At 40.1% G+C, this 20,462-nt stretch overlaps 1 protein-coding gene across 1 annotated transcript; it reads left to right on the forward strand.

Annotated features, from left to right (window-relative positions):
- Nucleotides 1–750: 750 nt before the first annotated feature.
- Nucleotides 751–15,706, forward strand: GATM (glycine amidinotransferase). The gene is made up of 9 exons (XM_007169721.2): nt 751–915; nt 2,406–2,624; nt 8,408–8,603; nt 9,462–9,652; nt 10,629–10,766; nt 10,908–11,072; nt 12,361–12,424; nt 12,886–13,002; nt 14,969–15,706. The coding sequence occupies exons 1-9, from the start codon at nt 847–849 to the stop codon at nt 15,079–15,081; spliced, it is 1,272 nt and encodes a 423-aa protein (XP_007169783.2). The 5' UTR covers nt 751–846; the 3' UTR covers nt 15,082–15,706.
- Nucleotides 15,707–20,462: the final 4,756 nt, after the last annotated feature.

The following is a 20,462-nucleotide window of genomic DNA, read 5'->3' on the forward strand; positions in this document are numbered from 1 at the left end:
TGCACTGTTTGGGAGCTACTTTTCTAACAAATGTATCCTTATCAAATTGAAACAAAATTTTAAATACATGAAATAGAAGGGAAAAAACTCCCTGTAGTCCTCCCTTATTTCTGGCCCACATTTATCTCTATTTTCATGACTGAGTTTCTCAAGCCAGGGACCACGGCCGAAGACTATTTGAAACAACAAGTATTCCAAAGAACACGTAACAGGCTAGTGGGTGGAGCACGCAGCACCCCGGGGAGCGGATGACCTGAGTTCCAGACTTGGTCCCCTCCAGGCTCCATCCTGGTGTTGCCCTAAGAAGCCACCTAAACTTCAGGTGGTTTTGTTCACTGCAAAATGAGGGGACTGGGTCAGTACACGGAGATGAATTTAAACGTGAGACTGTACTCACGCTTTGCATATTTAAATCTATAAATGTAAATTTAAAACCATACTTGTATATATCATTACGTTGACTCGTCAGAAATCGCGTCCTCCTCCCCGTCCCTGAGACAGGGGGCCTGGTACGGCGGACCCGGGCGGGGCTGGCAGAGCTCGGCAGAAACCCGTGGGAGGACTGACAAGCTAACAGAGTGCCAGCCCGTGGGACTTGACCCCGCGTCCCCCGCGCTCCCTGCCCTTCCTAACTCCCGGGCGGCCCCGCGCGCCGCCGTGCGCTCTGCGGCCCCGCCACCTGCTCCCGGCAGCCAATGGGGCGCGCGGGGTGGCGGCCGGGGCGGGGCGAGGCTACAAAAGGCCGCGCACCGGGACACCCTGCTGCGGGCGCGCTCTCGGGGCACTCGGAAGGAGGTGGCCGAGGGCTGAGAACAGTCGACTTGTGGACCAAGCGGGCGCGAGGCGATGCTGCGGGTGCGGTGTCTGCGCGGCGGGAGCCGCGGCGCCGAAGCGGTGCACTACATCGGGTCTCGGGTGCGTGCGCCGCCGCCTCATCGGGCGGCCGCGTGCTCTCTTCCCCCTCTCCTTCCCTGGCTTTCCCCCTCCGGCCTTGCACGACCCTGTCCTTTCTGGGCCCCCTTGGAAGCTCGTCTTCAGGAGCCTTTGCCGGCTGCCGGAAGCTTGGCGGTGTCCCAGGGGAAGGGGGCGTGCGTTGGGGCCACACCCAGTGGGCACAGCTGCGGTCTGCGCGCCTCGGGCTGCGTTGGCCGTCAGCGCGGGGGGCGCCGCCCTCCCCAGCCGGAGGGGGCGAGGGCGACAAGCAACACCGATTAGTGAAAAAGGGCGGCCTTTTGGCGGCTCATCGCTATGGGTGGGCAGAGAGTTGGGCATGCGTGTACCGTGGATGGACTGGAGAAGGGGCGAAGTGGGACTCGGGGACGGAGGGGGAGCGAGCAGGCTCATTCCAAGTGTAACGGAGTCCTGAGTAGCGAGAGGAGTTGGAGCGAATTCGGTCTGTACCCAGATTTCTGCCCGGTCCTGCCCTCCGCTTCCCTGGTATGGAAGCACGCGCCTGCAGCAAACCCTCTCTAGCTCCTGGGACAGGAATAGCCAGGCAGTTTGGTTTCCCCCAGCAATTGGCTTCAGAACAGCTGTCACTCACTCCCTCCTGCTTTTTAGTCTCCACCCTGGCTCCCCTCCTGCCTCCTTCCTAAGGCTTTTCACAGAACCGGATAGAGATTTGTGGGGTTGAGGTTTGCCCAGTGTATGCGGGACTCTCCCTGCTCTAGAGTTTATGGGCTCTACATTTTCAAAAGCCTTTCTTTGAAGTTCTTAGATCTCCTTCCTAGTTGTTTAAGTTTGTACCTGGGTTAGTTAATCCTTATCTTGGCTAGGGTACTGTGGACCATCTGTAAAATAAGCCCATGGCACTTGGTCACTCTCTCATAATTGCAGTGCCAAATAATGTGAAGTGTGTGTCAGTGAGGACAAATTGATGGTTTGAAGCTGATTATTCTGAAAGATAAAGTCATTTAAAATGCTTCTGTATTTTCATTTGCGTGGGGCGGGGGGAGAGGATCCTAACACTAGTAACCTTTGGTACTGAAAGGGACAGGAGGCTCCCTCCCCCAGCTGGACTTGGCAGGGAGATCCGGAGCCACTGTCTGTAGTTTTCTGGGAAGAAGGGTGACCCATCATCTGCAGAAAACTTGCTTAAGGCTTGATTGCAGAAAACCATTCCGAGATATAAATGGGGGTGTATGGTCTTTGGGGACAAAATCTTCTGAGAAGTTTTAAAGAGTTATACCAATTAACATAATAGATAAAAAGATAATGTATAAATAAACACAAAAGTAAAATCTGTAACCCCACTACCCACCTATCCACTAACATCTCGGTTTACATTCTCCTAAAAGATTTTAAATGCCTGGCTGTGTTATCCTGGGTTTTCATCCCACCTCTACTTCCCCCTCCCCCAAGTACTGTGCAGGACCACACAATAATCTTTTCTTTGTTCTTGGAAGCTTGGAAGAACTGTAACAGGATGGGTGCAGCGAACTTTCCAGAGCACCCAGGCAGCTACGGCTTCCTCCCGGAATTCCTGTGCAGCTGACGACAAGGCCACTGATCCTCTGCCCAAGGACTGCCCTGTCTCCTCCTACAACGAATGGGACCCCTTAGAGGAAGTGATAGTGGGCAGAGCAGAAAATGCCTGTGTTCCACCATTCACTGTGGAGGTGAAGGTAAAGCCGGGGTTTCACATGTCTGAGCGGGTTCATTCCTCATGGTCTGCAGTCTGGCTTCTGCTCCCACTCTCCTCTGTAACTGCGTTCACTTTAGCTTACCCAAGACCACCCAGATCCAGTGGCTGATGATATCTTACTTGGCATCTCTGCAGTATTTGACACTATCTACACCAATGATTACTCCCTCCTTCAGGTTTGGGGAGACAGTTTCGGGGGGTGGGGGGGATATTAGTTCTTTCACTATTCCTCACATCTTCCTTTACGGTCTGTAATGTTGGGCTGAACAGAATTTCACTGTAGCTGTTCTCATAGTTTCCTCCCACCCCTCCACTCTGGTCTAGATCTCTCTCCTGAATTCTGTCCATATGAACACGTTAAATTCCTTGCTGGATATTGCCACTGGACCTCAGACGTGGCACATTTGAGTTCAGCTGCGAGCCACTCTGCAACACTGGGACGTTCTTCATTCCTTCCTTTCAGTTTTTGGCATTCCTGTTTATTCAAGCTAAAACTTTTATTTATTTCTCCTTCAGTCACATCCTCCACATCCATTCTCCAAGATCGAACAAGTCTTTTATCAAAATGAACCTTACCTCCATCCCTCTGCTACTGCCTTAGGTCAGGATCTCATCTACTGCCTGGACTATTGCAGTTAACTCCTAACTGGTCTCCCCTATTTGCTGTACTCTCTAAACCACCTCTAGCTTCTAACAGAGTAATTTTTTAAAACCCAAATTCAATATTGTTACTCATCTGCTCCTATCAATCCTCTATTTTGCTAGCCTCTCTCCTCTAATAATTTCACCCAGGTTTCAGCAGACTTTATAAGATAACCATATAAACAGCCACATTAGACTACTACCAAACAAGCCTCAGGCCTTTTCTCCCACCTAGAAGTCTCCCACCTACCCTCCTGCACCCCTTTTGTCTGCAGTTTAAACCTCCCCCTCTTCCTACCACCTAGTTCCAGTGGCACCTCCCACAAAGCCTTCCAGGACTTCCCTGGTAACAAGTAATATCTTCCTTTTTTTAAACTCTTAGTGCTCTTTATCTGTAATATTTTTATGACCAGAGTCTCTGTGGGCTGGTATTCCGGTTATATACTGCATAAGGGTTCCATCCACACTTCAGATGCAGCTTAAGCTTCCATTAATAATGGGTTACAAATATATCTTCAGTGTACTTAAATTCTTCCTGAATATTAACATTTTTATTTGTAATGTGGGTTGAGGAAATAAGTTCTGTTACATCACTGTCATCATCATCAGAAATGTTGCCTACCTTGTATCAGGGCTCCAGAGTTATTAGCACAAAAGAACTTGCTTTCCATCTGGAGAGGTATGATGTTTATTACGTAGAAGTGAAGACTAATACTAAGTATCTTATGGCAACTAGCACAAGGCAGTTGAATTCAAATACCAGGAGAGCTAAGGGAAAAGCAATGACCAAATGCTGGATAGTTAGGAAGTCTTCTTCCTAAACGAAGAAAATAATTCTTGAGTTAGACCTTGAAGAGAAGGTAATAGAAAAAGTCATAACTTCTTCTAGTTGTTCTGAAACTACCTTTGGTTTTGATATTTGAAATTTGATGAACAGATTAATTTATGTATCATCCACATGTTTTAAAAAGGCACAATCTTTTAAGTCTTTTCTTGAAAGGAAGTCCCATCCCCTAACCACTTTAATTGGGTGGAATTAAATTTCAAATTCAGGCAATAGTTTATCCTTCTATTTGTCTTTAGAATAATTGACTTTTATATCATGTGATCTTACGGAATCAGAATTCTAAGACATTATTTTGAGTTCTTTGTCACTTGATCTATGATTTTAGATTTTGAAATTTCATGGACTTTTGGAAGGTGCCAGGCTGAAGTCAGGAGATCAGGATTGAATTAGGTATTTGATAAAAGCTTATTAGCTAATCTCAGTTAATCAGCTATTTGACCTTGTGATCTTGATTCCACAAATTTCTGGGCCTCACTAAAATGAAGATATTAAGAGGGTTGCTATCTACCTAATGAGATTAAATAGGAAGGTAAAAGGTTACATGTTACTTATTTTTAAAGGACAAAACTACAACTCATTATAGTTGTACGGATGCAGTTTGCCAAGTGTGTTGAGGGTATAATGATTGTAGATAATAGTAGCTTTAGCAGTATTGATTTCATTCATTTGTCTGGTTATTTCTGCTTTATGACACATAAGAAACTAGGTATCGAGGGAGAGGAAATTAAATCTAAGACATGCATGGCCAACTAGAAGGTCTTACCTTCTAGTTGGAGAAGAATGACACAGATATATTAATCTGTTTGGGACCAATGAAATATAAAATAACGTAGTAAACCATTTATAGGCAGTTAGAGCATACGATATGTTGGAAGATGTAAGTGCTAGAAAAATTTTATGGGAATGAGGAACATAGTTGTCAGGAAGCACAATTTTTGAAAGCTATGTGGCTTTTTATTCTGCAAACATAGTGAATACTTTCCATCAAATATCTGCTTTTTGTTTTGCTTTTGTCTTTTTTTTCTAAAGCCCTTGATAAAAGGACCTTTTAAAAATACAAAGTCGAGTGGGATGAATTGGGAGATTGGGATTGACATATACACACTACTATGTATAAAATAGATAACTAATGAGAATCTACTGTATAGCACAGGGAATTCTACTCAGTGCTCCGTGGTGATCTAAATGGGAAGGAAATCCAAAAAAGAGGGGATATATGTATACGTATAGCTGATTCACTTTACTGTACAGCAGAAACTAACACAACATTGTAAAGCAACTATACTCCGATAAAAATTAATAAAAAAAATACAAAGTCGATCAAGGTTAATGTAATATAAGTTTGCAGCTGGATAAATAATGTTTCTATTGAGATTTCCTAGCCTTCCAAAGACAGTATTTAAAATTCATTTGGCAAACACCCCTAAAAGATTTTAGGCTCTGAAAGACTATCAAGTTTCTAGGAATGCAGCTACATGTCTGCAACAGATTATTAAAAACATCACATGCTAAGCATTTAATATAGTGTTTTCTTATCTTGCAGACACTTGGTAAATGATTGCTAACTTATTTAGCAGGGTTATAAAGGAAGTGTAAATAATTTCCAACTATCTCTTGGAAAATGTAGCCTGGCCTGATCATTCAGACTTTGTCCAACCTTAGCCAGAGTAATGAACTATACAAGAGAATTCACACTTGTTCAAATAACTTTTTTCTCCCAGGAAAGTTTACTTTATATTTATCAAGCAAGCTTCACTCTGCACGAATAGTCACATGGGCTACTTTGGAATGTGTCCAGCAAAAAAACATGGCTGCGCAGCAGAAACTATTTAACCCAGTGTTAAATTTTCAAAGACTTCTTGTCCCCTCGTGGGCTGTACGAGATGTGCGTGGCATGAGAAGGAGGAAGTGGTGAATGGATGAGTAGTACCAGGATGTCTGAGGGGAATATAAAGAGTCGTTATTATCCTCTCCTCTGGTTGCTACTGCAGGACCTCCTAGGAGTACAAAACAACAGAGTGCTCTTGTTTTGTTTTGTTCTTTAAAAGAGTGGATTGATCTTAACAAGCAATCAAATTTTTAATTCTGATAACATTTTTCATGGGCCAGAAACTGAGCTTATTGTTTACCTATAGATCTTCAAAAATAAAGCAACTAACTGATCATTTAGACAGGGTTTGGCAAGGTTTTTCTTTACTGGGCCCGATAATAAATGTTTCAGGCTTTGCAGACCATAGGTCTCTGTCACAACTACTCCACTCTCAGCTCTGCCACTGTAGTGCAAAACCACCACAGGCAATATGTAAATGAGTATTTCTATGTTCCATAAAACTTTATTTGCAAAAACAGGCAGCAGTCCAGATTTGGCCCGTGGACTTTAGTTTGCCAGCCCCTGTTTTAGAGCTTCACTGGCATCTCCCTGTTTGCTGAAGACCTGTTTTTCAGATTCTTATTCCCTCCCCAGAAGACTCAGCTCCAGCCTAATTGATGTGAACCTAGGTATTGAACTAACAAGAGGCAGGTCTGCTTCCGTATGTTTGATATTTATCAAATAAATAAATATTGAGGTGAAAGTGGAAGTAGAGACATATAATCTGGAAAAGACATGGTCTTTGACATTAAAGAGCTAGACATCTAGATAGTCTATCTCATTACCCAGTTTCCCCTTCTTTATGGCACTTACCACTGTCTGAAGTTATCTGATTTATAATAATGGAAACCTTATCGGACATGATTAGGACTAGTGGTTGGTTAATCAATGATATAAGCAAACATTTTAAAAACACCTACTAGAGAATGGACCTGAGGATACGGGGAGGGGGAAGGGTAAACTGGGACAAAGTGAGACAGTGGCATGGACACGTATACACTACCAAACGTAAAATAGATAGCTAGTGGGAAGCAGCCGCATAGCACAGGGAGCTCAGCTCGGTGCTTTGTGACCACCTAGAGGGGTGGGATAGGGAGGGTGGGAGGGAGGGAGATGCAAGAGGGGAGAGATATGGGAACATATGTATATGTATAACTGATTCACTTTGTTATAAAGCAGAAACTAACACACCATTGTAAAGCAATTATACTCCAATAAAGATGTTAAAAAAAAAAAACTTAAAACATATAAATGTACGTTGCTTTGCCAATCTTTTGATGAAGGTCCAAGGCTTTTACTTAGCATTTGGATCTTCTGATTGGAATTCTGCTTTATGTGTCTTGATAAATTATATCCATGTGCGTCTCCTACATTTCCCAACGCATTTTTTAATTTGACTAAGAACTTTGCACATGGAAAACAATCTGAATGAAGAATCCTTCCAGACTTTTCCACTTTTGAAAACCAGTCTTTTATAGTTGTTGTACCTACCCTAATTCAACAGTAATTTTTAGCAAATTGATTGAGCCTTTTTAAAGCATTCAACTGCTCTCCATTCAGTTGTCTTTTAAAATGCGTATAACCCTTGGACACTTTCTAAATGTTAAGATTTTTTTTTCAGCTACTTAAAAATTCGGGGATTTGCTTATCAAATCACTTCTTTTTATGGTGAAAGGAGCTGAAGCACTATGAGAGCTTAGACGGATTGGGGAGAAGAGAGGTTGGTGGGGAGAGACACTTTGGCAGGGAAGTGTAGGAAGCACTAAAGGTAGACTTGCACCGCTGCACAGGTTTGCCAAGTGGTGATTCTGCTGAATGAGAAAATAATCAGTAATGGCTTTTTAAGAGAAACAAAGCATAGTTGAGAGTATGTCCCTAACCTTTAAGGGAGCAGTGTCCTATTTTCCTACAAAGTATCTTGAAGTGCTGTTTTTTAGACAGAATTCTGGGATGCCTGGGTAGCCCATGGTTTTATCTTCGTATAGGTGTGCTTTTATTCTCTTAAGCTATTTTGTTTGTTCTCTTATTTGATTTCATTGAGACTGTCTAATGGGAGCGTCCATGTCCTATTTTGTCTATGAAGCATGTAAAAACTGGCCCAAGAGCATTCCAAGTCCATGTGAGGGCAGACATGCTGTGTGTGGTAAGGCACATGGTAAGATCTCAGGCAGAAGGAACAAAAGGTCTCAAAACATCCAGAGAATTTAGAGATCTTCATTCAACAAATATTGAGTGTCTTCCCACAGTCAGTGTGCTTGGTTCTGGGGATGAACACTGCACCAGGTGTGGTCTCAGTCTCAATTCCATTAAGTTATACAAGTAATTGTTCACAACCTATGAATCTATCTTGAGCTGTAATTTTTTCCTGTAAGTATTTATTTCACTTACTTTCTTCTGGTTCTAGGCCAACACATATGAAAAGTACTGGACTTTTTACCAAAAGTATGGGGGCCATCATTTTCCCAAAGATCATTTGAAAAAGGCTGTTGCCGAAATTGAAGAAATGTGCAATATTTTAAAAATGGAAGGAGTGACAGTGAGGAGGCCTGACACCATTGACTGGTCCTTGAAGTATAAAACTCCTGATTTTGAGTCTACGGGTAAGTGATGTTGGATACTTAAACTGCTAGAGTCTTAATTTTTTTATTTCTCTCAATATGTAAGGAGAAAGCTCTGATTATTTCTCAGAGATCCCTTTGTTTTAATAATCCTTCAAAACTTTAAAGATTATTTAGGAACAGTTTGGTTCTTTTTGGTAAGACTTAGATGTACACATTCTAAACTCCATTGTAAATCTAGAATTTCCTTGAAAGAAGCAGTTTTTCTAAACTTCATGAGCATTTCCTTACATAAGACCAGTGGATTCCATTTAATTTTCCTCAAGAACAGAAATTAAAAGGGGAACAGAAACATTCCCATCTTATTTTTAACTGACATTGCTGCAGGATTGTTTTTGTGCCTGAGTTCAGTGTGTTCTTTTTTTTTTTTTTAATATTTATTTATTTGGTTGTGCTGGGTCTTAGTTGTGGCAGGTGGGGTCCTTAGTTGCGGAGTTCGGTGTGTTCTAATTTACAGTTGTAAGTGATCCTTGGCCCAATTTTCATCTCGTGGTACTGATATTCCCTGAAAAACTCTGTTAGGAGTTACAAAAGGTGAAAACTTGGTGGTTCAAGATCTCTTTGAACAAGAGATGCTTCTTTTTCTCTTTTCTTCTTCCTTTCTTTTCTTTTTTTTTTTTCTGTTTGGCCTGGCTTCACCATCCCCACACAGAATTCATGTTAACAGTCTAGCATGTACCATTTAATATTTTTTCATTTGCGTATAATGATATACATATACACATATAGGTTTTCTGTAATTTTTATTTTTTTACCAAAGAATGAAATCACATTATATAGACTCTTCTGTCTTGGAAGTTAGCATCACTGAAGTTGCTCTGGAACCTTCTGGCCTGACAGGTTTATATGGTGCAATGCCTCGAGACATCCTGATAGTTGTGGGAAATGAGATTATCGAGGCTCCCATGGCCTGGCGCGCTCGCTTCTTTGAGTACCGCGCATACAGAGCAATTATCAAAGACTACTTCCGCCGCGGGGCCAAGTGGACAACAGCTCCTAAGCCCACAATGGCTGATGAGCTTTATGACCAGGTAAGTCCCCAATTATGGGAGAGCTTATTCGTAACTTTTCTAAATAATCCACAGAGACTGAGAGAGTCTCTGATACCTTGTATTTATTATGTATTTCAGAAGCTGAGATCACCTACTTTTCGAAAACTGATTGTTTTATGATGAAAATAAGAGTAAATGATAAGTGATAATAACAGTAATAATAATAGCTAACACTTACTGGTGTTTACCATGTGCCAGATCTTGAACTAAGTACTTTATTTACATCCTCAGTCCTGTTTATTTTTCACAACAACCCCATGAGGGAGTAGTTTCATTCCATTACAGGGAGGAAAACTTGTCTAAAGGCGCACAGCTATTCATTGGTGGAGACAGAACAGTACTAGGCTGAACTCCAGCCTCTTCTAGAAAAAGAATTTGGTCTGTAGGCCATATTCACAGTGAAAGGAAGTATATGTCTCTTATTAGATCACTTACTATTTGATCACTTATAGAAGAATCAAAAAATGAAAATTTCTTTAAACCCTTTAGGGGTTTAAAGACAGAAGTAAGTAATGAATCTATTACCCAACCGCACACCCAATCAAATTTGGTAGGGGATGCATGGCATCGCATTTTGTGGTATGAGTTAGGCTCAGGGCCAACTTCCTTTTTCAAATGAACAGAATGACTTCATCTTGCAGATTTTCAATACTGTAGATAGACACATAAATCATTGTATGGGTCATGGAATGTTTTCAGTTTCATTACTGCCTCAGTACCACTTGCTTCCAAGTTTGAGGAACTTGTCATGCCTAGTTTTTTTTTGTTGGTGGTTTGGTTTATTTTGGTTTGCTTAGCATGGGCCTACATCTTCCCATGCATGTTTCAGTCTAGAACAGGGCAGTAGTATTTCAGGAAATGATGATGTTGAACTAATTTTCTTAGTAATGAAGGCCCTATCAGTCATCTCCTCATGAACCAAGGCATTGTGTGTGTTCATTCTTGTTCCAATTAGGATTACCCCATCCATTCTGTAGAAGACAGACACAAATTGGCTGCTCAGGGAAAATTTGTGACGACTGAGTTCGAGCCATGCTTTGATGCTGCTGACTTCATTCGAGCTGGAAGAGACATCTTTGCACAGAGAAGCCAGGTTGATAAAGGCTACCTGGGAAATTTCTCACTTTATTATTATATTTTAAATTTCTGAAATTAAAATATTTTCATCCTATTTTTAGTTATCTGAACATACAACCAAATGTTTATAGGTTTATGTCTCCTTTTTTATTTTCAGGTGACAAACTACATGGGCATTGAATGGATGCGTAAGCATCTCGCTCCAGACTACAGAGTACATATCATCTCCTTTAAAGACCCCAATCCGATGCACATTGATGCCACCTTCAATATCATTGGGCCCGGTCTTGTGCTTTCCAATCCTGACCGACCATGTCACCAGGTAGGGGAGTTCTTAGGACTCTGGAAAATCAATAGAGTTCGGCAACTGAAGGAATTGCCACTATTATTTTAAGCACTCCCGTGATTCCTAATGGTTCTAAATGACAGATTCAGCAATGCTCACATTATTATGATCAAACATTGGATTGCTTATGTTATATTTACTACAAGATGTCCAACACTCAGAAATATACACTATAGCCGTGATAATTAGTGTAGTGTCATCAGACTGACTTTGGCTGCTTGCTGCTGTCAGGGCCTCAAGTTTGTGCGTATGTGTGTGTTTTTATTGAACAGAGTGGTATTATCTCATAACTTGCAGCTGAGGTTCCTCAGCAGATGAATTGCAAACAAGATGCTCTCTGCATGTCTGGGGTAACACCACTAGGTAGTGGGTGTCTTCTTCCCTCTCCAGTGGGGCCCCCTTCAGCCAGGCCCACCCTGCAGGGGAGGGGCAGAACCACTGCACTGCAGCAGGTCTATCCCCCCTGCAGCCTCCTACTTCTGCCCGCTGCCCCCTACTTCCAGCTGGGCGGTGAGTGATTTTGTGTTATTTGCTGGGCTGCAGTGCGCCATTGCAAAATTCACTATTTTACCACATCACTGTTCATTTCTAGTCTATATATTTAGACCCAATGACCAAGATTCCTTATTCACTTAATTTTAATTTATTTATATATAATTTATATAAATCAATTATATATATTATTAAATATTTATTTAATATAATTTATTGATATACTAAGTGGGTATGTGAACTAGGGATGGTTGGGTTATAATAGGTCACTAGGGACAGTTATGGTTCTTTGGGAGTATATTCCTAACACCTGTCTTTATACCATGGTCACAGACGCAAAGTGACAGACTATGAAGTGGATGGACTATGGGTTTGACATAGTCGTATTTTGTTTTCTTATAACTAAGTAATAGGAAATATTTTCATTTTCTTTAATGGGGATTTCTCAAGGAAAATATCTTCGTGGTCTTTTAAAATCTCTGAAACCTGTGAAAAGCACAAGAATAGTTTTAAAAGCTTTAACATTTCTGTTACTTTTTAACTTTAATCTGGCAATCTGAGGATTTTGTGTACATTTTAACTACGATTCAGACAAAATCATCCAAATGTTTTGAAATTTTAATTTTTTAATTTTGGCAGTTGAGAAGACAGCTTCTCAAAAAGAATTATTAATCATAAGGGCTATCAGAGACCAAGAATGATAAGAATAGTATCTATAGATTTAAGCCTCTTTGGGTTTGGGGGGTTTTTTTTTTTTATTTTGGTCTTGCAGATTGATCTTTTCAAGAAAGCAGGATGGACCATAGTTACTCCTCCAATACCAGTCATCCCAGATGGTATGTTTACTTTTGTATACTCATAGCCTAAAATAATTACTTCAGTGGCCAAGAATCTTTCACTTATAGACAGCAGCCTGCATATTAGCAATTTAGAATATTTCCCTGGTAAGCAGTAAACTGGTGCTTGGCACTACGGGTACTAGAACAAGGCTGGACTTGTGTTCACAACCTCTCCTTCCATAGAAAATGAAAATGAAAGTACAGGAAAAATCAGTATAAAACAGTATCACAGAAAGCAAGAAATGGCTTTTTAAAGACAACAAGATGAAATTCAAATGTGTAATGAGTATGGATTGATTCATAACATTTACAGATAGTCTTAAGATTAAAATAAATTTTCACAGGGAAACTGAACTATTGAAAGAATTGAGCTGTCACTTGAAGATTCTTCACTTCTGAATCCTTGCTTTAACCAAGAATAACAGCAGACATGATTTAACAGTTATTGCTATTTTTAGATCACCCACTCTGGATGTCATCCAAATGGCTTTCCATGAATGTCTTAATGCTAGATGAAAAGCGTGTTATGGTGGATGCCAACGAAGTCCCGATTCAAAAGATGTTTGAAAAGCTGGGTATGTACAATAAATGAAACATGTTCATATTCAAAAATATTAAATGAGAAGAAATGACATGCTAGGTCTGATGTATGATTTATCTAATTAAATTTCTGTTCCTTTTAGAAGCACCAAGTTATTATTTCATAGATGGACAATGTATTTGTTTTCAACAATCACAACCTCAAAAGGTTGGAGATGCATCCCAGGCTCCTCAGACACCCCCTTAGCAATAAGTTTATCAATCTTCTGTGACTTATCTAACTTCCTGGTGCCCAAGTGTGGAGAACTACCCCTTTGCAGATGAGCATATAGATTTGGCCCTTCACCAAATAAGAAATTGTTGGGGTCCTTTAAAAGTAATTTAATTGTCATTACATATTTTAAAGGACGTATAAGGATACAGATGTAGAAGTGACATATGTGTGATAAGCACTGTGAACAAAGTAATGAAATACAATAGAGGATGTCAGTAAATCATTTCAGCTTCCAACTAAAAAGCAGAACTGGTTATTATTTGGGTGGGAATTTGCTTATCGTGGTATTCAAAATTTAGACCAGTTATTCTATACTGAGAAAAGCGTTGAAAGAATTTTCATACGGCTATTATTAGGGTGCAGAAGTGTGTGTTTATCACTATCATTCTACTTGACATATCCTAAGTGTCAAATAAAGCCAGGCGGTACACTTGTTGAAATCAAGTCATGTTTTGATTTATGTCTTATGTTTCAGGTGTACTACTCAGAAGATATTGTTTGCCCCTTTGAAACATCCCTCTTTAATGAAGTATCAGTTTAAAAAGATTAGCCCATTAGTTTTAGATTGAGCCCAATCTAATGATTTCACCCCTAATGCTATCCCACTTTTTTTTTCGTGGCTTTTGTTAAATAAGCCAATTGCTTGGGTTCAGTTTCCTTGTCCATTAAGATTTTATTGTTTCTCAACTTAAAATATTATTAAGTACCAAATATTTGATTTATAATTTTGTTTTTAATAAAGTCTTTTTGAACATAGGGAACTTGTTAAAACAAATTAAATTCTCTCCAATTCAGGGTTAATATGGCTCTAGCCATCTGACTAAGATAGATATGTCTTTCTATCAGGAAACCCATGCTCATGGTTAAAAGCCCACTTCTTATCCCAAGCCCACTCCTGAACCCATGTCCAAACCCTATTTTTACTCTTCAAAGCCCTGTTCAGTCTTACTTTCTCATGAAAGGCTTTCCAGATGACTCATGCTGCCTTTCTAACTATACCAATGGACCCTTTAGCAACTCTGTAGCTTAGCTTTCCTCTCAAAATAATGGATTCCTCGAGAGAGGAGAATAGATTTTCTTTTTAAAACCCCATTATGCCAAACACAACAGATTCTTCCAAAATACCATTGGTTGACTGGGCCATGTACATCATAACCATATTAATACAAATGGTGCTGGATTAAACTAATTGCCTGAGTAGCTTTGATACCTGTATGACCATACAACCCAGATGAGCTCTGTTCCATTGTTTCCTTAAGGTGGGCTGGTCAAGCTAATTGTGTTAGATAAACTCTGCTTATACGTGGGTAGGTAAAGTCAACTTTTCAGGTTGGCTAAATTATACTTTTTTTTACTAAATTGATGTGGTAAATTAGAAACAGTCTGACAAAGTAGTTAAAGCATAATTCTAAAAGGCCTTGAAATTTTACTGTTTGGATTGTTTCTGAACGTTTGTCAGATATATCCGCTCATGAAACCTGTTGACTTGTGAATAGTCAATAGAACAAAATAGACTTCAGAGTCTCTGCTGACTTTCTGGTGAAGGTTTTATATTAGCAGTGGAATAGATTAGATGAAATATAATTGATGAATAAAACTGAAAGACTATCCTGGGGTGGACTTAAGGGTTAGAACCACAGGGTTCCTACCCATTTTTAGGCTCATTTCTATAGAAGAATCTTCATGTGAGTCCATCTAACTGGCCACGTCTCTCTCTTTCCATGCAGGTATCAGTACCATTAAGGTTAACATTCGTAATGCCAATTCCCTGGGAGGAGGCTTCCACTGCTGGACCTGCGATGTCCGGCGCCGAGGCACCCTACAGTCCTACTTTGACTGACCAGGCCTGCTGGGGCTTGGGGCTTGGCCTCAAATAAACCTAGGAAGCTTAGGGATAAGGTTCATTCTCCTGCTTTAAAAAGTGCATGAACTGTAGTGCTTTATACAATCATATCCATAACAGGGGTCTTAAGCCTGGTTTATTTTTGTTACTTTTCTTTGATAAAAGGAAAATAACCTGTGCTAGATCTTACTCTCTTCTCCTAAATTTTTTACTGTTTGGCTTCAAGCATAAAAATTTGGTGAATGTCTACCAAAACAAAAAATTAGTCATTTGAGTAACTTGGCTACTAATACATTTAACCATCTACCTCTGTTTTTAATTTTCTTTCCAAAAGGCAGCTTGAAATGTTAGTCCTAATAGTCACTTTTTTTTCCTTTTTGCTAAACTTGTGAATGTTTGTATCACTTCTTTTTTCTAAATAAAAGACTCAGTATGTACACAGATGTTATAGAACCAGTAATTGTCTCTTTTTCTAATAAGGAATTTTGGTAATTTTTAATTTTTTGTTTTAAAAAATAACCTAGACTATGCAAACATTTAAGTGAATTTTCCATGAATATTTTTAATATTCTCACCTCAACATTGGTGATATTTGCTATTAAAAACCTTTTCATACAACTTACCTCATTTCAAGTGATTTATTTTAATCTCTTTTTTCTTCTCTGTCCAGAATTCTAGAGGAATATTTAGTGCAATAGGATATAACTATCAGTTCCAATTCCTAAATTTTGATGTTCAGTATCTAATGGATACATTGCATCTTTGGTAATCTAAGATTTGTTTACAGATGTGCAAATTATTTGAAGCACAGACTTTAAAAGTATTAAAAAAAAAAAACTAATGGAGGTAAAACCTACATGCGATGTGAAATAATTTTAATGTCGGATACGGTACATATATTTTTATTCTAATAAACTTTTGTGTTACAGAATGGGTTTTATTAGAGTTTGGCATCAGTTTAATCATTTTAAGCATAAGTAAATTATGGGAATATAGCTCTTGGAACAGTGTTCTAATGCTTTGAATTAATCAATATATTCACCTCCAGTAGATAAAAATTTAAACCTAATGCTTGTGTTCAGAAATGTTTAGCAGAGTCAGATTTTATTTATTAATTAATCCAATCAGTCAACAATATCTGAATGTCTTCTGAATATAAGGGACTAATCCTAGGCCCCAGAAGAGGAAAAAAGTCTCCATTCTCTAGATACTCAGTATTTTGACCCATGAAAAATCTGTGGGGTGGGGATGGGGGGAGGTGTTCTTTGAAGTGGTCATGGGTTTCGACCATGCCTTTGTAGCCTAGTGTCTTTTTTCACACACCACAGAAATACCTGCCCATTCTACGCTCGACTGAATCCTGCTTAAGAAACCTTACAATCATGTGGATTGGTGCACACTTAGGGGATATATTCCCGGGTCTAAATACTACTCTGCAATTCTATTACACAACCCTCCACATTCTCCTCAGTGGCTATTCCAAACCTTCACTTTGTTCTCTTATCTGATCATATTGTTTCATTTTTCACAGAGAAAATAAGAGGCCGTCAGGTGTCAGTTCCGTCAGCTTTTCTGCTCCAATTCTCTATAGATTTACCTGCATTTGCATTCCCTGGTTAAATTCTCTCTCCTTGCCTGTACTAGCTAAGCTTCTAAAGAGAAAAGTCGGGTCTTCCTCTCATCACTCAACTGTACTTCTCAACGCTCTACAAAGACACTTCTCTCACTGCTGCAGAGAAAGAGGTGAACCTTTTGACCAGGTCTAATCCACACAACTGTCCTTAGATTCTAATCTTTCTCTCCTCTTTCAGGAACTGGCTTCATCAGTTATCATCTTTCTTATAACTCCAGCCTCTGTCTGTGTGTGTTTTCCCTCAGCAAACAGTCATGTTCAAAATAATCTTCAAAACAAAAACTATCCCTCTGGCAATGTCACTGTCCTTTAGAGCTCAGTTTCCAGAAAGAATACATCTACTGATATGTCCACTTTTTCACCTTTTATTTACTCCTCAATCTCTTGCTATCTGATTTCTACCTTATTGCTTCAGTGTACTGCTGAGAACCCTGACCCAAGTGTCATTTCCAGTGGACACAATTCAGGCCTTACGACCATTCCTTTGAATGTCTCTCCTCTTTTGGGTTTCTGAGATACCGCTTTCTCCCATCTCTTATTGATTTTCAACCTCCTCCACTGGATTGTATTCTTCCTCTGTTAAGGATGGATGTCCACAGGGTGCTTCCCTGGGGCCTATTCTTCTCTCCTGGATCCTCCCGGGTTATCTCACCTGTGCACAGGTCTTCCCCTCTGCATATCCACCAGTAATTCCCAGAGGCTACGTGGGAGGGGAGGCCCTAAGCCTGGACCTTCTAGTCTAGGCCTGGCCCTGAGCCCCAGGTCCTGTTCCCAACTGTCTGTGGACATTATCTGGATGTGCAAAGGCATCGCAGGCTCAACACTATCACAACTGACTCAGTTGGCCAAGCCATCCTGGACTCTTCCCTCTTCCTCATCTCATCGTGTCTCTTCCATTGGCCTTTTGCATGGTTATTAAATAAGACAATTACTTCAACAAAGATAGCTCAACTGAATGATTTAATAAAGTCTCTATTTTTAGATCCTTGGCACTGCTTGTGGGTGTCCCCTCTTGTCAAAGTTGTGGAGGAAAACAGAAGCAGCCTGGTGTCCACCACACAATTGCTATCAAATTAATACATTAATTTTAAAAAAATAAATAAACAAAATTAAAAATAAAGTTCATGGATCTGACCACTCTAGTGTGTTAACTTGCAACTACATAGGAATACCACCCAATAGTTCAGAAGAATGTAAAAATACACTACCGCAGATTTTTTTTGGTCAACTTTTTGGATGTAGAGGATCTTTTTTTTTTGAGAAATTAGAAGAATATGAAAAACACTTAGATTCCCATCACAGTGCACTAACAGTAACAGTTAAACGAGGTTTGACTGCTAAAGTCTCATAGGACTTAAAATGACAGTGCTTATAAATCTATAGTTTATTGCAGGAAAAGGACACAATATAGCAATAGTATTAAAGTAAGGATATGCATCACAGCCAAAGGCCATCTCACAGCAAAGAGTCCAGGGCAGCCAAGCCCTGCATTTGTTAGCCCTCTGTAAGGGCTGTCTAGACACACTTTCTCAGATCTGGAACCACCAGTATGAGCATGGACCATCTCAGAACCAAGGAGCCCAAGACAGAGTCTCAACCAGGGTTTCTCATCCCCTGTTGGTCACGTGGGCATATACTTGCTATGTAACCAGTTCCAATGACAGAACCCTCTGGGTGTCTCAGACCAGGTGCAAGTCAATTTCACTGTTATCAATAAACAATGTCAACAGCTTGCCCTGAAACTCCTCCCACCCATGGTTACAAAACAGCACTAATAATCAGTAGATGTTATGCCTGGACCAGAGGTCAGTGTCAGGTGGGTACATTTCTTATTTTAGTAAAACAGTTCGGGCCAATTTCAGGTCTGCAGGAATTAACCCTCACAGCACGGTCTATCCCCCTCATCCATGGTCAAGACCATTTTAGGACAAAATGGTCACTGTTGGTTTGAGAGCCATTACTTGCTTGATGATATATAATCAAGTAGACGATCAAAATGTACATGAAAATTCCATGCATTTGTAATAATCCGTGGGCAGCTGGTATGGATTTAAACAAATAGCTGAAAATTCCAGCATAAACTTTGTCGTACTTCTGAACTAACTTTACAATTTGTCTACTTCTTCTACAGCCATTGTATTTATGGTATGTATCTGCTGAGGGATTCAGGGACTGTAGTCGACCTACCATTGCTCAGGTCAAAATTTTCTTCATGCCAGTTCTTCTCCACAGGGATAATATCCTAAAGGGGTTTAGTTCAGTCTCCCAACATTCACATTTGATTGTCAATATCAGTATTATCATACATTTTATTAGCTTCTACAATATTAGTTTTACCCAATTATCTAATGTAATTCTACCTTTAATCCACCTCAGGTCAAGTTATAAGACATAGTCCTATAATTTTGTGGAACGGCCCTTCAATCACTTGTTTTCCCTCAGTTTAAAAAGCATATGTTTTGTTTATCCCCATTTTCTATTAACCCATTACTTTGAGAGTGACAAGTAATATGCTAAGCCTACTGAATATGTTTCTTTGCCTACCGTTTCACTCTATATATAGGCAGTGAAGTGTCTTGATCTGATCTGATGAAATGTAACTAGGAGAGCCAAACAGGAAGGTGATACATGTGTGTGTTTATGTGGTTGTTGCAGTCCTTTGACAGAATTTGCAACACTGACTTTAGCCATTGGTATGTGAAACCAAACCCTTAAGGCCAATATTTAAGTTGCCAAACAATAGGTAAAGGGACAATGTAATCTATTTGCCAGCTATATGATGGACCTTTTCCCCTGGGAATACTTCCCCAGAGGAACCGAAAATTCTGCCTTTCCTGTTGGCAAATAGGGCAATTTTTATTAAGAGTTTGAGGCTCAGTAGGGGCCAAATAACAGCTGGCCAATCCTCTTCAGGAGGCTCTATAGTCAGTCCTAGGGGAAAAAAGCCTACTTGCTTGTGACTACAGTGAGTTCCTCCCATGGAAACTCCCAGGAACATGCTCCCATTGTGTACCAAATCCATTTTAGGATGGAACTTGTTTGGGCATTGTCCTTCTTGTTGGAATGCTTTTCTAACATCACCCATGACATGCTGGTATTTCAGGTCTTAATATAATCTTATATCCTTCTGTTACTGGAGCTGTTCCATAAATGCTCAATAACAAGCCTGTAACTGTCTTCAAAAGGAATATACTAGAGAGTAGCATTTGGTACTTTTCTAGTTCAAAAGTCCAGTTCACCATTGAGCAATAGATATTGCCTTTGGCCAGAGACTCCAGTTGGCATGAGTGCAGGCAGCCAACACTTCTAATTTTATTTCATCATTAGGATCATAAGGTCCTAATGGGATAATTTGGGCTACAGCCCTCTGCGGTTTTAAGAAGCCTTGCTGCTATTCAGCTCCTCAGTCAAATATAGCCCTTTTCTGGGTAATCTTATGAACTGAAACTAACGGTATCCCTAAGTGAGGGATACAATTTTTCCAAAAGCCAAACAGACCCACTAGGTGTTGAGTCCCTATAGCCTGAGAGGTGGGAAGCAATAATTTATTGCTCATTGTCTACAGTATGCAGTCCCCCCAAATTTCATAGTCTGTGTACAGCCCTGGACTTTTTTGGAGTTAATCAATTATCCCCAATTAGTTATATGATTTATGACCTCAGTAAGGTCTCTTTTAGCTTGATCCTCAGATTTTGAGATAACCATAATATCACCAATATAGCATATTCGAACATTGTCCAGTTGT

This window comes from Balaenoptera acutorostrata, chromosome 3 (assembly GCF_949987535.1).
Source record: "Balaenoptera acutorostrata chromosome 3, mBalAcu1.1, whole genome shotgun sequence".
Classification (NCBI taxonomy): domain Eukaryota; kingdom Metazoa; phylum Chordata; class Mammalia; order Artiodactyla; family Balaenopteridae; genus Balaenoptera; species Balaenoptera acutorostrata.

Bases quoted from the DNA above. Each gene is read 5' to 3' on its own strand.
- GATM (XM_007169721.2), top strand. From the start codon at position 847: ATGCTGCGGGTGCGGTGTCTGCGCGGCGGGAGCCGCGGCGCCGAAGCG. The intron at 916-2,405 runs GTGCGTGCGCCG...TGTTCTTGGAAG, and splicing joins TGCACTACATCGGGTCTCGG to CTTGGAAGAACTGTAACAGG. The intron at 2,625-8,407 runs GTAAAGCCGGGG...TTCTGGTTCTAG, and splicing joins CATTCACTGTGGAGGTGAAG to GCCAACACATATGAAAAGTA.